The sequence below is a fragment of the Micropterus dolomieu genome, linkage group LG15 (genome assembly GCF_021292245.1).
Source record: "Micropterus dolomieu isolate WLL.071019.BEF.003 ecotype Adirondacks linkage group LG15, ASM2129224v1, whole genome shotgun sequence".
Lineage (NCBI taxonomy): Eukaryota > Metazoa > Chordata > Actinopteri > Centrarchiformes > Centrarchidae > Micropterus > Micropterus dolomieu.
Window position 1 is genome coordinate 779,630 of NC_060164.1, and position 19,674 is coordinate 799,303.

General features: G+C 41.5%; 1 protein-coding gene across 1 annotated transcript in view; it reads left to right on the top strand.

Moving 5' to 3' along the window:
* The window catches only part of ndst2a (N-deacetylase/N-sulfotransferase (heparan glucosaminyl) 2a), a 46,410-nt gene extending 27,436 nt beyond the window's left edge, over positions 1-18,974 (top strand). Inside the window, exons 5-16 of the mRNA XM_046070622.1 lie at positions 4,707-4,794; positions 5,522-5,676; positions 7,525-7,710; positions 7,850-7,978; positions 9,248-9,430; positions 9,788-9,884; positions 9,976-10,099; positions 10,814-10,988; positions 11,515-11,685; positions 14,964-15,073; positions 15,182-15,284; positions 16,615-18,974. Coding sequence (XP_045926578.1) covers positions 4,707-4,794; positions 5,522-5,676; positions 7,525-7,710; positions 7,850-7,978; positions 9,248-9,430; positions 9,788-9,884; positions 9,976-10,099; positions 10,814-10,988; positions 11,515-11,685; positions 14,964-15,073; positions 15,182-15,284; positions 16,615-16,740 — 1,647 coding nt within the window. The 3' untranslated portion in view covers positions 16,741-18,974. The remainder of the gene's footprint in view (positions 1-4,706; positions 4,795-5,521; positions 5,677-7,524; positions 7,711-7,849; positions 7,979-9,247; positions 9,431-9,787; positions 9,885-9,975; positions 10,100-10,813; positions 10,989-11,514; positions 11,686-14,963; positions 15,074-15,181; positions 15,285-16,614) is intronic.
* Positions 18,975-19,674: the final 700 nt, after the last annotated feature.

The window sequence follows — 19,674 nt, forward strand, 5'->3', positions numbered from 1 at the left end:
GTTGAGTTTTTAGGATGTCGATGTGCAATGACTATTGTTGAGTAATTAATATGAAGCAAAAAGTATAACTGATACCCTTACTGGATTCCACCGGGGCCCCCAGAGCGGATTGCGGTCATTCTTGACAATGCTTTTGATTCCACCAGATGCTCCGCAGGGTATTTCAGAAGCAGCTCTCCACTCTGCTCTGCTGAGAATATGCTGCTAGTTTGTCAAGCTGCACAGAGCAGATCAAACTGGGCAGGAGGTCAGACATGGGAACGGCAAAAAGAAGCTATTCAGTTTTCAAAAGAAAACACCCTGTGCAGATTCATCATCATATATCATCATATCAACAATAAACACAATTAAAACTGACAACAAAAAGAAACCATTTAATAATGTAGTCTACTTACCCATGGCAGAAGCTTAAAAATAAAATAAAACTTACTCAGATTTTGTTGATTTGGTAAGTTAGCCAAATCAAAGTAGCAAAATGCTCTGCTTCTGACCCCTTTTGGGTATGAAGCTCTGCCGAGGACATAACAAAACTGGGTCCGAGACGCAACTTTACAGAGCCGTCCCCGGTGGAATCCAGACATTAAAGCAACCATAATCATTATTTCAATAATAAAAAAGAATGAAATAGAGATGTGAAAACAAGGAGTGTACAACAGTGTTTCCCACAGGCTTTTGTGAGACTGTGGAGGGTGGACCTCTGACCCCCTGGGGTTGCACAACACAGGTGGTTTTCCACTTTACAAGAATAACAAATATGCTCACTGATGTAGGCCTAAGTGTGATTTCCTGAAGTAATCTTTCACATTTTTGTGAGTGATCGCACTGTATGCCATAAGAATCACAAAATAACATTGGTTAAAACAAAGCTTATAATGAAGGGATTTGATTTGAGATTTGTTCATCCTCACAAAGTCCTTGTGAAGTCACTAACCAGCTATAGGTGTGGGTATCTTTATCCAGCCTCTTATCGGCCCGGTACTTTTTTAATACTTTTAGAGTTTTTTGTTTTTTATAACTGAAGAATCTTTTTTAATTGTGATTTTCAAAAAAAGAATAGGGAGCCCTATAAGGAGTTTCAACTCATTGTTTAGCTGTCCTAGCCACAAAACAAACTATTTTGGTTCTCCCTCACTGCTCTCATAGCAAGTTTAAAGAACCATAGCAGTGGTTTTGCATGTTTAAGCCAAATAACTACTCACTTTCGTCTGCATGAGTGTGTGAAAGAGAGGAGAGCACTCAATTTCTTTATTCTCATAGGTGTAGGCTAACTAAAACAGCAAGTCATTATTACCAAAACTTTATTTTTAACTTGGTTACAGCTTGGCTAGTAGACCCGAGTGCAGGACTTAGAGAGGGAGGAGTTAGATAAATGAGTAACATTTATTCCAGGGTTGAAGGGATTTGATATTGAGCCGGAAGAGTGAGGTAGACTGGAAAGTTTGGGTGAGTGCTGAACTGGGTTGGTAGCTGCTCTGCTGAGCAGGGGGAACCGTAGCTGAGAGTCCAGACTGTGAGATAAATGGGAATAGTTTAGCCGGCCTAATTATTTAAATGTGTTCACTATGTTTGTTGTAGTCTACAGTTTAATGATTACATTTAAAATGTAGGTTATTAAACTGTGTTAATCTGTAATGAAAATTATTAATTAAAATGAATAAACACCATAACTGCCACACTGCAGTTGGCATAACTCAATTTAAAGTTCACTGCTGTGAGCAGAGGTCAGGCGTGTGAGAGAGAAAAACCTCTGTTCGAATCCCAAAATTGAGAATGGAATGTGTACCCACTGATCGAATATTTGGGTCCAGCCCTACAGTGACCTATCAAAACGTTTTTACAAAATTCATGTCTGACAATAATTTGTATTTCCTGTTGACTTTCCAAACCTTGTGTGTTGTAAATGCAGTGCTATGTGGCAACTGAAAGATGAAGCTCTTGTCAGATCTTCACTTCAGCATGTGAAAGCTATACCAGGAAGGATTCACAGATCACTCTGTGACTCGTGTGTTTCATTATGATGTATTATCAAGCAAGTACTAAAAAATACTGAAACCAGTGGGCTCCTGAAAAGTAAGAAAAACACATCTCCGCTCCACTTGCATGAATTGGGAAAGGGTTGTCAGTAATGTAAGTTGTAAGCACACAAGGGTTTACTGGGCTTATTGTGCAAAAGCACTGGTATAATCGTTTAAGTATGTTCCTGGAGAGAGGAGGGTGTAGATCAATGACTCATGCTAGAAGTTGTGAGGATTTTTAATTTGGCTTGTGTCAGCCGTCTGTGCAAGTAAAAAGCTAGCATTAACATTTATAGCAGTTGTATTTTAATGGCACTCTTGTAGTCTTTTATATTGTTAATTGCTGCACTTAGAAAAGATGTGACAAATTGTCACCACCGAGCCTACATTAGAGGGCTTCACCAACAGTGAGTAGAGAAAACAAAGTGTAAGTCTAAAACAGCCCCTGGATATGGCCAAGATAATCAAGAGAGTAGCTGCATTCATTTAGATATGTAGAGTTCTGCCCTTAAGCTGCTGACGATGAAGGAGGTAAACTTTATGTTAATTAAATGCTGGCTTTGAGAATTTTATTTCCAACCCTTCATGCCTTCTCCTTCAAAAAAGAATGTAGATGTAGAGTGGTTTGCTTTAGTAATTTAGACTGTCTTAAGCCCAGTTCACACTCCACATTTTTAAGTCCGCTTTGCATGTCGCCAAGCTCACCAACAGTCGGGGCCCATGTTTGGAGACACTTCCTTTTTTTTCTTGAGAGACGAGACAAATGCAATTTGCAAAATATGCCAGGCTGATATAAAGTACACAAGCTAACCTAAAAACTAACTCACCTGAAGCAGTGACATGGTGTGGAGACTTCTGCCTCCCCCTCCCCCTCGGATTCAGCTGTAGTTAGCCCCAGCAGAACCGCTAGCCAGACTCGTGAGCAAAGTATTGCAACTTCCTAAAATGTTAAATGTGTGAGGGGTGATAGAAGTGTAACTGTAGACAGAGAACAGGAAAGGAGGACTGATTTAAAGCAAGGCCAGTGTCTGCTTTTATTTTGTGTTTTGTCAGATACATTTTTTGAAAGTCAAAAAGAAGCTGCATCAAAGAGACGCTTGCAGTACTAGAGAAATAAATAAGTGAAGTAATTTAATATTTTAGTTCATTTATTATTAATACAATCAAATAAAATGAAACTCTTGTATCATATTGAATTGCATAGCTTATGCTTATTCTTTTGCATCGTGTCGTATCACATAAAATTGTGTCGAATCGCAATAAAGGGAAAGAAGAAGATGCACTTTATTAATCCTACAAGGGGAAACTGTTTTAATGGTTGTTTATTTTGTTTTAGTATTTTACACACAGGTCTGAAATACACACACATGCACAAACAGGACAACACATGGAGATTTCAGAGCGAGGGGGCGGCCACACTGCCAGCAACAGCCCGAGGCTCAATCCAAGGGGCGCAGGTAGTGAGGGTCTGACCCACTGCACACAGCGGAACGTCTTGCTGGAGGGGAGGCCGTGTCTGTAACAAAAGCCTGAATATGGAAATGTGTTAATGCCGGGGGAGGACAGTAGGGGGGGTTAGCGCGTGAATCGATGGCCTGAGATGAAACTAGAGAGGGAGATTCCAGGGTGTGTGAGAATGAAGCGATAACAGTCAGTCACATGGAGAGGACCTCCTGCTGTATATTAGCAGCTCACGGCATTTGTGAGCCCAGGTTGTTTGGATGAAGTCTCTTAAAAATTGGTCCCAAAACAGATTAAATTTGTATAAATAAAACCCACATTGTGGGACCTGTAAGCATACTGAAGCGTGTTGTGCATGCTATGGAGTCTGCTGAAACGACCAGTACCAGTGTGGGACTGGGACCTGAGATAAAAACAGACTTTCTACACTGCTTTAAGAAATTAACAAGATGGTTAAAATCCGATTTGGTTAACTCGGACTGTTGAAGCGCTGTGTCATTTGTTCCCACGTGGTTTAATAGAGGCCAGGAGTGATGGCAGTAAACCCTGGAGCTTTTTTTAGAATGTCAGAGGCAGTGGCACTGGGAAAAAAATTGTGACACATTCCTAGTTATGGAATCACAGACAGTCCATGTTGAGAGGAGAAAAGCGGCAGAGACAGTGTAGAGCCCCTTTTCCACTTGACTCGCCTTGACTTTAGTCGCTTTTTTGGGGTTTTAGGTTGGGCTCTGCCAGGACAAAACGGAACACGTTCAGCATACATATGTGGTTTGGCCAGGTTTTAATTGTCACCCTTCAGATTATTAAAACTTACTGTTGGGTTTTGTCATGCAGGCTCCGTACTGATCTCTAAAATTATTATATAAAATGGAAAATGAAAACATGTTCTTCTGTAAAACAAGTCTGCATAAAGATACCAGTATCAAAAGTATTCATTTAAAGTTCCTGTATATTGATTTATTTTCATCCAGCACTATAAAATGTATTGCACAAAAAATGTTAATTGTTACTACATGTGACTTAGGCCTTGTTGGATCATTGAGGTTACGCAGCAATGGTTTATAATTTGAATTAGAGTTGTGCCGATCGTGATGTCTGTCAGCCATTGTCTATGTTGAGTTGGCATCGTGATTGTCTTGGGAGACATCGCCCTGCCATAATTTAAACATACTAATACTACTAAGAAATACAAGAATGATGTCATTGAGTGTGTTTTTCATCCTTTCACAGGCATTGCTCAACACTCAAAACAAGCTGAGAGCACTGGTTCCTGATTTCACCTTCAACTTGGGATTTTCTGGAAAGTTCTATCACACAGGTATGGAACAGGTGCCATTACTGTATGAACACAGCCATTGAAAGAATCTCTTATAACACAGCTTTGGATCTGTAAAGCAGAAAGTTTTTAAAAAATGCATAAATGTGGGCTTTCACCTTTAACACAACAGTCTTTCATGGGTATCTGCAATGTTTAGTATTGTAAGAATGAGTTATTTATTAAACCTTAAATAATTTAATTCTGGGAAACTTTCTGGAAGGCCGTGTTCACACACAGTTGTAAACAATTCACTACACCCTCTCTTCTTAGCTGCCAATGAGCAGCTCCACTGGAGCAGTTGGGGGGTTAAGAGCCTTGCTCAAGTGCACCTCAGTGGTAATGAGGAATGAGCAATCCCTACTCTTTCACTTTCCCCACCCAAATGATCCTGCTGGTCAGGGATTCAGGTGGCAACCATTCAATCACAACCGTGCTTCTCTAACATTTAGGCCCCAAACCTTTCTCTAATAAAACAACAAAAAGTTTTGCTCTTAGTTGAACTCATTAACAAATCAAGGCCATTGTATAATTGTGACCAATACATCGTCTCTGGGTATCTGTCAGTACTGCACACCAGTCTGATAGCAGTACCATCTTTTTCACAGATTTATCTCAGTTTTGAGCTGATTGGAATCATTTTATGTAAACTAACATGAGGCAATAAAAAACTGAAAGTGATCACGGAAGCGTTCAGATTTACACTGACATTAATTCTGCGTGTTTTCAGGTACTGATGAGGAGGATCGGGGAGATGACATGCTGCTGCAACACAGGATGGACTTCTGGTGGTTTCCTCATATGTGGAGCCACATGCAGCCTCACCTCTTTCACAACGTCAGCGTCTTGGCTGAGCAGATGAGGCTCAACAAGATCTTTGCTCAGGTTAGCAGCACTGGAACACTGCAGACATGGCCAGTGTCACAATGCGTTGCTGCATGATTTGTGTACAGCATTTTTTTTTATTTAATTTTTATTTAACCTTTATTTAACCAGATGATCTCATTGAGATTTCAAACCTCTTTTCCAAGAGAGACCTGGCAAAAATAGCAGCCTATTGACAAAGCACAGTTACAAATAGGAACACGAGCACATGCACAACAACATAGAACAATCAACAAGACCCTTACGAAACATAAACAAATGACATTAGACCACTTAAAAGTACAATTTATACATACCGTAAGTTTAAAGGATTTAGTTATTTTAAAAGCGGTGACAACAATTTATAGCGTCTACTTCCAAATCTTTCATGCAGTGTTTAAATTCACCAAAAGGCATCAGATTTTGCAACTGCAAATCAGTCTGCAATGTGTTCCAGGTGGATGGGGCAGCATAAGTAAAGGCCTTCTTACCAAGCTCTGCACGGACCGTAGGTACAGATACAAGTTACCGGAGCGCAAATTATAGGAACTGATGTAGCATGATATATAAGTGCAAAGATAAGAGGGGAGCATATGCAGCATAGACTTGTAAATAAAAGTGATCCAATGTATGTGCCTCCTCACTGATAATGAGGGCTAGTTTGTCATTTTGTACAAGGTACAATGATTGTGTTGATGCTTTACATCCAGTCACAAACCTCAAAGCACTATGGTAGACAGTATCCAACAAAGACAAACATTGTCCAGGCGCCTTTCTATAGAGCAGGTCACCGTAATCAAGTGCAGTGAGACAGGTTGCAGCAACCAATCTTTTCCTGGTTTTCCAAGAAAAACAAGCTTTTTTTAGTTTGAGCTTTTGTACAAGTTTATCAATGTGCAACTTAAAAGAGAGCTGATCATCAGTTAATATACCCAAATATTTGTACAATTGGACTTAAAAATGGAAATGAGCCTGTGGGATGTCTTGATCCAAGTTATTAATATAAATAGTAAATAAAATTGGACCCAAGACAGATCCTTGCGGTACACCACTAGATGCATTCAGTGTTGCAGATTTCAGATCGAGTTCTGTCTGCCAAATAGCTGGTAAACCAGTCAACAGTATGGTCAGAAAAACCAATATTGCGTAGCTTTTCCAGTAAAATGCAATGGTCCACTGTATCAAATGCTTTCAATAAATCTATAAAAAGTGCTACACAGGTGTTCTTGCAGTCCATTGCTTCAATAATGTCATTAATGACCTTCATTGTAGCAGTAGTAGTACTGTGCTGCCTTCGAAACCCAGACTGTAAGTCAGACAAAATATGGTTGGAAACCAAATAGTCCTTTAACTGATCCCCAACCAATGATTCTAAAACTGGTAACTTGGAAATCGATCTATAGAGCATAGAGGCTTTATTATTTGTTTGTGGTTGGGGTTGGTTTGTAAAACAATACAACGTATTGTACCAGCGCCTTTGCTGGCAGGTTCCAGTTCAGAGCTGGGTCTAGATCCAGCCTGCTGGAGAACAAGCTAGGAAGTGTGATGGCAGGGGCAGACAGCCCTGCGGGCACCTGTCCACTCTGCATAGTCCAGTGACATCACCTCCATTTTTATCAATACATTTTTGTTACTTCCACATCTCTGACGTTAGTAGTGTCAGCTTTAAAGAGTGTTCAGATATTTTTTCACATGTTCTTGTGCAATAGACCTGTTTTGTATAGACATTTGGACCAACAGCACTGGCAGAAGAGAAAGTTTTTAGTACTGTGGTTATATCAGCAGGACACACCTGACCATTACACCCCCTCTTCGCGACCTCTTCATTTGCCCACATCCTGTCCTCTCTGCACAACTTAATCTCTCTAGGAGCATGGCATCCCAACAGATATGGGATATGCGGTGGCTCCGCATCACTCCGGGGTTTACCCTGTTCACAGCCAGCTCTATGAGGCCTGGAAGTCTGTGTGGGGCATCAAGGTGACCAGCACGGAGGAATACCCACATTTGAGGCCAGCGCGATATCGACGTGGCTTCATCCACAATGGGATCCAGGTCAGTCTACAGTTGATTGTCTTGATTGTTACATGCAATGCAGTAATGTTCTGGTCTGGACATTCTTACAGTAAAAAATTTATCAAGTCTGTTGTGTATAGACCGCTTTAATAACTGATGATCTCCTTGTGTGTTTTAGGTGTTGCCCAGGCAGACCTGTGGTCTGTTCACCCATACAATCTTCTATAATGAATATCCTGGAGGCTCAAAGGAGCTGGACAAGAGCATCAGAGGAGGAGAACTCTTCCTCACTGTCCTCCTAAACCCTGTACGAACCCCCACCACCACCCCCATGCACACACCTGAGCTGTAGATGTGAGACTAGGACTGGAGATGCAAAAAGGAGGTCTCGCAACTTGACTTCAGACTTTAAGGCAAAAGGCTGAGGGAGACTTCTTGGTGACCCATAAATGCTGACAAATGCAGTTTCCTCTTGTCATCACTCACTTATTTATGTGCTAGTTCCTGCTTTTAGTTATATAATATTTAAGATTTTTATTCATGTTAGTCATTTGTCTGACTGTTTTATGCCATCTTTAAACAAGTGTGTTGGCGGAGCGGCCGCCTACTATGTGAGAAATTTCCGATAAAATCTTTCTATACAATTGCTTCTATAAGTACAGCTAATTATAAATGATCTTAGGCTGTTTGACAAAAATGTAAAAATGTGTCTTGTAAACACAGCTCATTATACCTATACTGCAAGCTGAGCTTTGTTAGTTCAATTGAATACAGCACAATGTGTCTGAATGCACTCGTCTGTCAGGGCTTTGAATTTAAGCCCTCCATTTTAACTGATCTTTGTAATATTAATAACAAGAAGAGCTGCTTCCGCCTTCTATCCTTATATAAATCTGTATCCTCCTGACATTTAAAATGAAAGCCATGCATGTGGGTCATTGGTTCAGTTGTGTGCCATCAGCACCGCTATAATCACACAATTTCTACATTGCACTGGAAATATTCAGACATTATAAAAACAATAAGGTTGGTTTAGCATAAAAATATGACTGACCACTTCTTTAAAGTAATTATTTAACTAAAAAGCCAAAGCAGTAATAATTAGAGAGCGCAGTCACATTCAGGAACCAGACTGAGCCTGGTTTTAATGTGACCAAGCAGAGTTGTATTAAGATCATAACCACGAGCAGTGAAACACCACGGACACGGATTTTGACTGTTGTTATGTTGTAATCTTCATACTGTCATTGATAAACCAGAAAAACTTGCTTTTTGACTTGCAAGTCACGTCTCAAAGACTTGAGATTGGACTGGGCTTGGTTCAAAAGACTGTCTATCAACAACAGCTCTAACAAACACACACACAAAATCACAGACAGGTTGAATTAATCCATGTCTCTTCTCATGCTCAGTCTCACGGATTATTGACTGATTTGTTTGTAATTAATATGTTTTGTTGTATTGTTTTGCATGTTTAGATGCGTTGCTATATTCTGCTACATTTATGTCTTTGATCATTTGTAGCCAACATGTCTCTCTGTGAAAGCCAACACTACTTTGTGCCCTCTCAATGCAGATCAGTATCTTCATGACCCACCTGTCTAACTATGGCAATGATCGGCTGGGTCTGTACACCTTTGAGTCTTTGGTGAAGTTTGTCCAGTGTTGGACCAACCTCAGGCTGCAGACGTTGCCCCCTGTTCAGCTCGCTGAGAAATACTTCCAGATCTTCCCTGAGGAGAGAGACCCCCTCTGGCAGGTCAGTGTATTGAATTTGAAAGCTAGCTTACTTACTATTGTTTTGCAGACCATTTATTTTCTTTCTTTGAAGATTAGGAAAATGCTTTGATTAGAATTGAATTAATCATGATTCAATCATCGCAAAAGATAACGTGTTTGTCCTGGCGAAAGTACAAGCCACAACTAGAAGTGGGACATGTGACGTCTGTGTAACTATTTGAGTGACAGAATACAAATGCTGATGAGTGAGGCTATCTTATGCACGGGGGAGCCAAGGTGTGAACAAAAAAATAAATGTAGCAGGGATTAAATCATAGTGTTGCATGGACTTGCTTCTTGATGTGATAAATGTGAAAAAAGAAACCTTATTTTTCAGAACCCTTGTCATGACAAGAGACACAAAGATATCTGGTCTAAAGAAAAGACCTGTGACCGACTCCCCAAGTTCCTTGTTATTGGACCACAGAAAACAGGTACCACACTCTCTCTGTCTCAGGTTTCACCTTGATCTTTGTCTGAATATTCCTCCCTTCATTATTATAAATATCTTGTCTTTACTCAAAGGCACTACAGCGCTCCATTCATTCCTGAGCCTCCACCCAGCAATCACCAGCTCCTTCCCCAGCCCCACCACCTTCGAGGAGGTCCAGTTTTTCAGTGGAGCAAACTATGACAATGGGATTGACTGGTAAAGACAGGACTACCACATACTGTTCACCTTCAGAATGTCCACAGTGCTAAGTCACAGCCTGAACACATTTCTTAAATTTTGATTTTTTTAGAATCTTTTTTTACTTATTTTCTCTAGATGATTATTTCAAGTATATCTTAATACACTACTCGCATGACATATTTACATGTGTTAGGGTAACTGTGGTTAATCATGCCTGCTCATACTGGCCGTGTCATCTTTTTAACACCCCATGTCCCCCATCTTTCACTCACTGTAAAAGGTGTGGGAGAGAATTCACAGTCCAACATTACAGTCATTTTAATTTAGAATTCCCTCTGTGTTTGCTGTGGACTGATATTTCCTGGTAGCCACATGCAGATCTGTTGCCGGGACACTAAACCTACGTGCAACTCTCAGGACAAAGATACCCACTAAAGACTAAATTAATAATTATCAACCAAAAATTCCCAACCCCCAAAAATACAAAGACAAAGCGTCAAAATAACAGTGTTCAAGTCCTGGATTGATCCAGGACCTCAGTGTCTTCCAGAGTTTAGTGAAGAACACTGCAGCTGCTGTCAAAGGTGCCTGATCCAATTGATATCAACCAGTCTTTTCTGTAATGTTACAAATTACAGTGATTCAGATAACACCATAAACAATAGCTTTTAAGGCACCAGCTAACTAGTACTAGCAGCACTAGTGTCATTTTCTTTGTGTTCTCCTCAGGTACATGGACTTCTTCCCATTCCCTTCCAATGTCAGCACAGACTTCATGTTTGAAAAGAGTGCCAACTATTTTGACACAGAGGTAGCTCCTAAGAGAGCTGCTGCCCTGCTTCCCAGAGCCAAAATCCTGGCAGTGCTCATCAACCCGTCTGACAGAGCTTACTCCTGGTACCAGGTGAGAATCGTTCCCACATCGCCTGCTCTGCTGGCAAAACTACACACATCCAGAATCCGGGGGGGTATAAAGGGTCATAGTCTTATTTTCCATGTGTTTATGCATGTGCATTTGCATGTGAGTGATTGATACAATTCAGCCTTGCAGTCTCCTAACACATACATCTGTGCACGCATCCTGCGACTGTGTGACCCAGGTTTCAGCTGCCAGAAGCAGCATTATTGTTGTTTTATCTGGTTTCGTCCTGATGGTGACGTCAGCCAAAATTTACAACCTGTAACAGAGCGCCTCAATGGACAAAAGACAATACAGCAAAAACAAGAAAGAATAGATAATAGTAGATAATGTGTGTGGACATGTATTACTCATGTTTTGGGGTTAGGCAGTACTATGGAAAGGTTTCAGACAGGTGTGGAAAATAGGTAGATACATGCTGAACATTTAAGAATTTGGATGATGGAAACACCACTGTGTGTGTGTGTGTGTGTGTGTGTGTGTGTGTGTGTGTGTGTGTTAATGACCACAGCACCAAAGGGCGCATCAGGACCCTGCAGCTCTGAACAACACTTTCCATGCCGTGGTGACAGCAGGCCTCTCAGCCCCCAGGGACCTGCTGGCCCTTCAGAGACGCTGCCTTAATCCAGGGGTCTATGCTACTCACCTGGAGCGCTGGTTGCAACACTACCAGCCCAGCCAGGTAACGCAACTCAGCTGATAACACACACTGGAGTAATTGGACATTAGTATGGTACATAACGTGTCAAATAGAAAAGATGAATTGAAATGGGGTGATATTGTTAATGCTTCACTTCACACAGCATTTTTATGCTCATTTCAAGATATTTGTGGGTTTACGTTATGGATGCATTCCTTGGATTCACAAATAGTTTTCTCCATTGCAAAATGGTTTTAAACTGTCAATGAACTCATTGAAACATCGAGAAGGACAATATCAACATTAGTCAATAATTTAGATAAAGCTAAATTGACATGGGAATGGCGATACATTAAATCAGCCCGTTTCTGAGAAGTCTCCACTAATAACTAGACATAAAACCATCTCTCTTACCAGTGTCCCTGGTGATGCCATTGGTGGTGCTGTGACAGTTGTAATTGTACTTGGAGTGGTAGCCGTTAATAAAGTTACAATGTACTTCACAATCACAACATAAAACGAGAACCAACATAATCAAACGACAGCAGATCTTTTTCTGAAAACCGATAATAACAAATCCTTTAATTTTGTCACCTGTTCTGTTCGGAGATGTCGTGAGACCAGGAAAAACCTAACAATGCAGAGTTATTTTTAAGCAGTCTGTACTTTCAGATGTTTAACCTTAAGTGTGTATTGATGGTGACTCTGACAACATTTTACAAGAGCTAAAATATGCCGGCTCACAAACGAATCAAGCTAACTCAGTGAAGCGTACATCCCTTGTGATAACATGCATAATATTCTGAGGATGGATGGATAACTGCCATTTGCCTTAATGTCTAACATGTCCTTTACTTGTTTGCCCCCTACTGTCCAGTTATAGATATAACACTATAGATGGAAACTGGATGGGCAGAATATGAAGTTACTTTCCTGATGAACCCGATGGGTTTTGTTGAATACCATTCAGCACAGTAGCAGGTCTTATGCCATTTAAGGATATATTAATGTGAAATGGAAGGAAATCAATCAGAATTAAACTTATAGATATGATCTTAGCAAACTAATAAAGATAAGTCTAATTGATCCTCTTGGGGGAAGACAGAAGTAAGAACAGATAAACAGGGCCAGTAAAAAAGACATAAGAGGAGGTATATGAAACTAGAATAAAAAGTGACAGTGGTTTATATATATATATATATATATATAGTAAAAGGGGCAATATAATATAACAGAATATGAAATGTAATATGGTATAGTAGCTTAAGCCTATTGCATTTTACACTGCAGAATTTAGCAGACTTTTTTCTGCTCATAGCTTTCTAATTTACAGATTATTCATCCTTATACTAAACCCAGTGTGTTAAGCTTTGCTTTACCTGCTCTGTGCTTGTAAAATATTCACCGTGTCCCCGTCTGTATTACCCCGTTTATACTTTTCTCACCGTTGGTTTAAGTAACTGCATCTCCCGATGGAACACCTCTGTTAAATTTCAGTGTTGTAACATAGCGAGGTGTCCATTCACATGCTTCACCTGCTCTGCTCCACTCCGTGTGCATGATGTTTCCTAAGTCAGGCAATAATCGTGTTAATAATTGTGATTATGATTTTTGCCATAATGGAGCAGCCTGTGTGTGTGTGTGTGTGTGTGTGTGTGTGTGTGTGTGGAAGGTAAATCTGGCTGGTCAGAATGATGGCGGTCTGTGGCCTTCAGTCAGATGAGCGTCTGCCAAAGGTCTTAACAGTCAGTTTATTGTCACAAGGTACGGGGGCCCTGCATGACGGGCATCAATTAAATCAGTCAGATGTCTCTGGTGGACCCACAGTGTCACCCACTGAAATCATTGTTAAATATCATGTGCAGCCTGCCGAGACCAAAATACTCAACCCCACATGTTTAAAGGCTGTTTGAGGCTTAAGACTTGGTTTAATGGTTAACATTAGAATTACATTAAGCAGAGGTGGGACCAAGTCATCGTTTTACAAGTCCGAGTCAAGTCTCAAGTCTTAGCACTCAAGTCCCAAGTCGAGTCCCAAGTCCAGACCGATCATGAGTGGCAAGTCCAAGTCAAGTCTCAAGTCAAGGACCAACAAGTCCAAGTCTTAAACTTTGAGTTTCGAGTCCTAAATAAGTCATAATGCGCGCTTCATTGTGCGCTTCATGTATTGATTGAAGCATTAGCCTGTACAGAAAGAAAGCAGAGTTCACACAACAAATGTTCTATAATTTCATGAATTAAATAAATGTTCATGTAGGGCTGCTAATTACTTTGGTCAGTATTGAGATCACAATTATTTAACAGGATTACTCATTGCCTTAGGAATTACAATATTGAAATGTAATTCTTTCTTTTTAAAAATTACTTGGCTACTATATATATGCATTACTCAAAAATCCCATATAGCCCATGAAATAAGAAACAATAATCCAACATTATTAACTTTAAGCAGCATCTACAGTGCAAGAGGAGGACAGTTTCCCCCAAGTTGACAGCTTTGGGTGACAGATGGGTCACTGAGGGGTGTGTGTGTGTGTGTGTGTGTGTGTGTGTGTGTGTGTACACGGACGGGAGCAGAGCAGGTGACAGGTGAACTCTTCGAGTTGACGAAGTTACGTTACAGAGCACTGAAATAAAACCGTGGTGTTTTGTCGGGAGATGCAGTGACAGAAACCAGCGGTGAGAAAACTACACATCACTATGACGTCAGAAGACGCAGTGGATATTTTACAAGAACCGATCAGGTAAAGCAACACTTAACACACCTTTTAGGGCCTCAGCTGTGAAGGAAAGAGGTGCGCTGGATTTATAAAACAAAACGAGTTGTTGTGAAACGGCACCCGCCGATGTTATAGTTTTATCTTAATTAACTTGTTTTATAATTGGTGAAAGCAGCTTCATGCAACAGCTGCAGCAGCAGTCTCTCTACACTGTTTCGACCTGACCTTTCTTTTCTCCGTGAGGTGGAGGAATTTAGAAAGTTGCGTGGTGCTGCGTCAGGCCCCCATCTGTTGTGCATGGATTAGCCTATGCGTATTCCTCCAGCCAGAGGGAACGATCACGAACCGTTCACAGCGCGCCGGTAGTAGGCCTACAACACAACCCATCTCTGCGTCAAGTCAGCTTGAGTCAAAAGGCTCAAGTCCAAGTCGAGTCGCAAGTCTTCTTTGATTTTTGTCAAGTCGAGTCTAAAGTCATCATGACTCGAGTCCACACCTCTGACATTAAGGTTAGGGGTAAAGGGCTCAGGAATGCATAATGTCAGTGATGGGTCCTCACAGAGATAGTGACGTGTTTGTGTGTGTGTGTTTGTGTTGTAGTTGCAAATTGTGGACGGAGCCCTCCTGCGTTCCAACCCTGCACTGGTGATGGAGGGAATCCAGAGATTCCTCAGCGTCACTCCCATCTTCAACTACACCCAGGCTCTAATGTTTGTAACGCACTCACACACGTACAACCACACTCATACACACTGTTCATATACCACATGTGAAAGGTATTTTACTGTATTGTGAAATACCGTGCTGTGTTTCTGCAGGTACGATGACAGCAAAGGTTTCTGGTGTCAGCGGGTGGAAGGAGGTCGAGCCAAATGTCTGGGGAAGAGTAAAGGCAGGAAGTACCCAGAGATGAGTCCTGAGGTACATCTACACCTCACACTTTCATCTCATTGCTTCTTTTATTGACTGGCATGTGCAAGCAGTCAAATTTAAAGGAGAACTTTGGTTTACTGAAACTTGGGGCATCAGTTCTTTCAGCATTAACAACATAGTACTGACCGAGTTCATTGCTGAGATTTGGGTATACAATTGTTAGTGCAAGCAGTCAGACGATTGAATGCGCTTTTCATCACTCAGGTTATAGAGGAAATCAACCAAGTCCAGATTGGCAGCACATGGAGGGTAGTTCAGGGGGTCTGAGAGTGTGGAGCTTTGCAAGTAAACAAAGCTAAAAGTAAACGTCTGGTCATATTCTGTCATATTCATGACAACACAGCCCATGTGAGGACCCAAACTAAGTTCTGTGTGTATCACAGCCTGATGGATCTTCTTCCTCTGTGCCATAGACCTCTACTGTTGTCCAGAAACTATGAACACACACAGTGTAGTTAATTCTGCCGCAGTCTCTCATACACCATCCTGCTGCCCCAAATACTCACTGGAACAGTGCTTCCCAAACATTTTTAAACCACAGCTCCTCTCCACAGTAACCCCCATTGTATGCATACACGGACACATGAACGAAATATGAAGTGAAATAGAGCCTAGAGCCTTTTCTTAGTCACCCAGCAAAAGTCAGTATTCGGTTATGGTGCTGTGTGGAAATTTCTCAAATAAACAGTTAGTACATTTAGCTGTGCTAATTGGCAATTTCCCCACTGTGGGACAAATAAAGGTTTTCTTGTCTTATCTTATCTCTTAAGTTTACATCTTCAGTTGGAACCAGTTGGCCCGTGGCTGGGAGCCTTCTAGACTTCCCAAATGTTATCCACCAAATTAATGGAAATTCTGATATTGAAATAAGTCAGTTTGCAGGGCTTGTGACGATCCAAAAAAACATTTTTACAGACGCTTGTTTGGCCAATTGTAAAATTGGCTTGAAAGAGCGGAGCACTTCCTGGGTGCTTGGACCAAGCCAAGCAGTCACAGTTCTTGCTGTAGCGGTAACGTGTTGTTACATTTTTGGGGAGGTGCATGTCAGGCTACAGCGTGTTGCTTTTCATGGGATTTGTTGACCAGAGAAATGTTGAATTAACACCAGAATTATCTTTAAGAACCTCAGCAGCCACTGAGCCAACAGAGTACAGAGAGACTGGTATTATCAACCACACCGGAGAAATCCCACAATTAAATGATCATTCAAAAATGAGTCAAAGAGACTGTCAGTGCTCTTTAACTTCAGTATGTTGTATCAAATATTTAGTGTCTGATCTTTTTCAATTTCTCTGTGTGTGTGTGTGTGTGCATGCAGTCGCGTGCCTTTCTGGCCGAGTACTACCGTGAGCACAATATGGAGCTGCTGCGTCTCCTGAATCGGTTGGGCCAACCGCTGCCGTCCTGGCTCCGCCAAGAACTCCAGAGCACGAGCTGGAGCTGAGGCCACATGCTCTCAAACACACACAGACAGACACGCCACAGAGAACCCAGGACTGGAGTCTGTGGATGAGCCAACGCTTGCTCTGGATTAGACTGGACTACCTGATCTGGAATCAACAGCAGCACACACTAATAGAGCTACAAGGTTTTAGCTGATGTTACTGGTGCTCCTGTTCCATGGCAAAAACAACACGACAACACGGGAGCTTTGTTTAAGTGTTGGTCCCTGTTTGGGAAGGATCCCAGCGGACTCTCCCTCCACCTCCTGATATGTTGCTAGCCTCCCGCGAGCACTGGGCGGCCTTCAGCCTCAGTCGGCGTGTGTTGGACGGGGGGGCTGACACTGTACACATCAGTTTGCTGTGGATCCAGAGGACTGGGTGACCAGCACGTTTGGGGTATAAACAACAGGTCAGGCAGCCTTAATGTGAGGAGAGGAACTCACAGGATGAGACGGTGTGGATATGGAGTGTATGACTGGGCACAGGACTAACATGCACACACACATACACACACGTCACATCTCTTCACAAGAATGATTGTAAAGGAGTCTATTTTCAAAAGCAGTTGTATATGTTAGGTTTGGCGGGCAGGTGAGAAACAAAATGACCAGCCGTACAGACAGACAGTCCATATCCTGGTCCAGATTTCTCTGTTTCGCGCACACACACACATCTACCTGCAGGTCCAGCCAGCTGTCAGGGGGCTGTGTTCCCCTTCATCCTCACAGTTTTCCAGTCTGTTTACTGTAGTTACAGACATTTAAAAATGGATTTAGTTCTTATGATGACGGGTCAATGTAAATATCATGTGTGTGAGATTTGGTACATGACTAAAGCCCAGGTGTGGTCCAGGCTTTGCCAACTAACTAACATCCTGTCAGGGAAACAGCTGTGAGTGAGCAGCTTTATTATTCTTATATATTCACTAAGGTAAAGATGGTTTTTGAATGATGATAGACTGTGTCTCAATCCATTCTCCAGGTTATATGAAATCGTTCATCGTTTATATGGAATTTTAATTATTTGGACGATGGGATTGTGAAAGTTTTTGAGGACCAGATTGTGAAAGTCCAGGTTTCACGTCAGCTCTGCAGTGAGTGGGATTGGTCGTCTTGGGTATCCACTGTAAAACTGTTAGCAGTGTTCTCTGAGTTCGTGGCTTTGGCTGGAGGTTGCTCTGTTGCAACAGCTGCTAATGGATGCTGTCACACTAAGAGTCATTCTACATACCAAGCTGAGGGGGAAAGATTGGTCAGAAACAAAGTTGAAATATGAAAAAGTGTTGGTTGAATTTTCCAAGATGGGTGTTTTTAGTGATGAGGATCGTTTTTATTAAATGAAAATGGTCCACTGGAAATGTACAAATTACATTTGTTTATAAATACAAATGTTACCCTAAGGGGTATACTAGTTATATGGTATTGCACTTCTATAAAGTTGGGGGACTCCTAAGAGACAGAGACATGATGATGAAGCAGCAGGAGCCAAGTTAGAAAATGCTCCCCTTCCTGGTAAATAACCACTTTCAAACTTCACATCTCCAGTTTGTGACTCCAGTTCAGTTTTGTCTCCAAGCTGACATAACACTGATGACATCACTATGACATCATCAGCGTTATTTTCTCAGACTTGACAAAGCTGCTCCAGAACCATAGAAGACATCATACAGCTCTTTGACAGACACAGGCCTAACCCTGACAGGTAAATTGACTTGGACATGAAAAATGTAGATTGAACTTGGACAGTGCTAACAGGATTATTTGATCTAAAATGTGCTAATTTATTTTGTCATCAATCAAAAAGTGTTTTTACCATTGTAATCATGACAGTAAGGCAGCTGTTTACAGTGAGCCTGACATGATGTGATCACGAGGCACAGTCCTGGACCAAAGCTATTTAAAACCTAGTGTGGGTTGTTAGACTGTCAGAGGGGCATAAGCACCTCCAGTCAGGAAGAGCGCTACACGCTCAGCGAAGAGAGGGGAAAAAAAGCCCATCTTGTATCAAATGTCTTCTGAACAATCAACACAGAATGCTAAAGACACACACACACGCACACCCTTGTCTCCATCCGAGGACAGTAATCCACGAATGCACGGGACAAGAGGAAAGACATTGGAGCCAGTATGGACACAAATCAGAAGCTGCTGTCTTGTTTTCTGTTTGTTTTGTATGAATGTCAAAAAGGCCAACACTGTATCATCTCTAATAAACACACAGAGAGGTTGGAAAAGATGGCTGTTGTGTCTTTTGTTTTGTTTTTTATTTCCTTTTACCTCACTCACCCTCATTTTATGTATGTATACAACCAGCGGCCACCAGCCGCACCAATACCACACAGCAAGAGGTTTCCTCGGGATTGTTTTTTTAAAGAAGGCACAGTACTGTCGGGAGTGGTAACAGTTCAGTTTTATTTTGTGGCAAGTTATAACAGAAGATATATCATTGCACTTTTTATATAGAGCAGTTCTAGACATTACTATTTAATATTGACTTGGCCACAGTAGGAAGAACTTACTTTTAACAGGTAGAAAGAGAGAGAGAGAGAACGGGGACAATAAAAATAGTACAGATATCAATGAAAGTAAAAATAACTAGAACTGCAAGCAGTTGTAAGCAGGGTCCAAGCCCCCCGGCGCAAGCCACCCCCCCTGGTCCCACGGAGGGCGCGCACCGTCGTGCTGCATAAGGTCCCCACGTTTGGTGTTGCTGGGCCGTTCCAAACAGAGGCAAAACATCCTGCCTTTGAAAATGCCATAGGAATGAATGGGATTTAGTGAGAAATTTCAGCTTCGCTTTTAGCGCCAGCTGTTTGCCGAACTGCACCGAAATTGTCATGTCTGATCAGTGCCCCATGGGGCACAATTGCCCCAAATTTGGTATCAATCGGAGTTGTGGTTGTGGAGGTGTAAAATGCAGGATTTTTTTTGAAT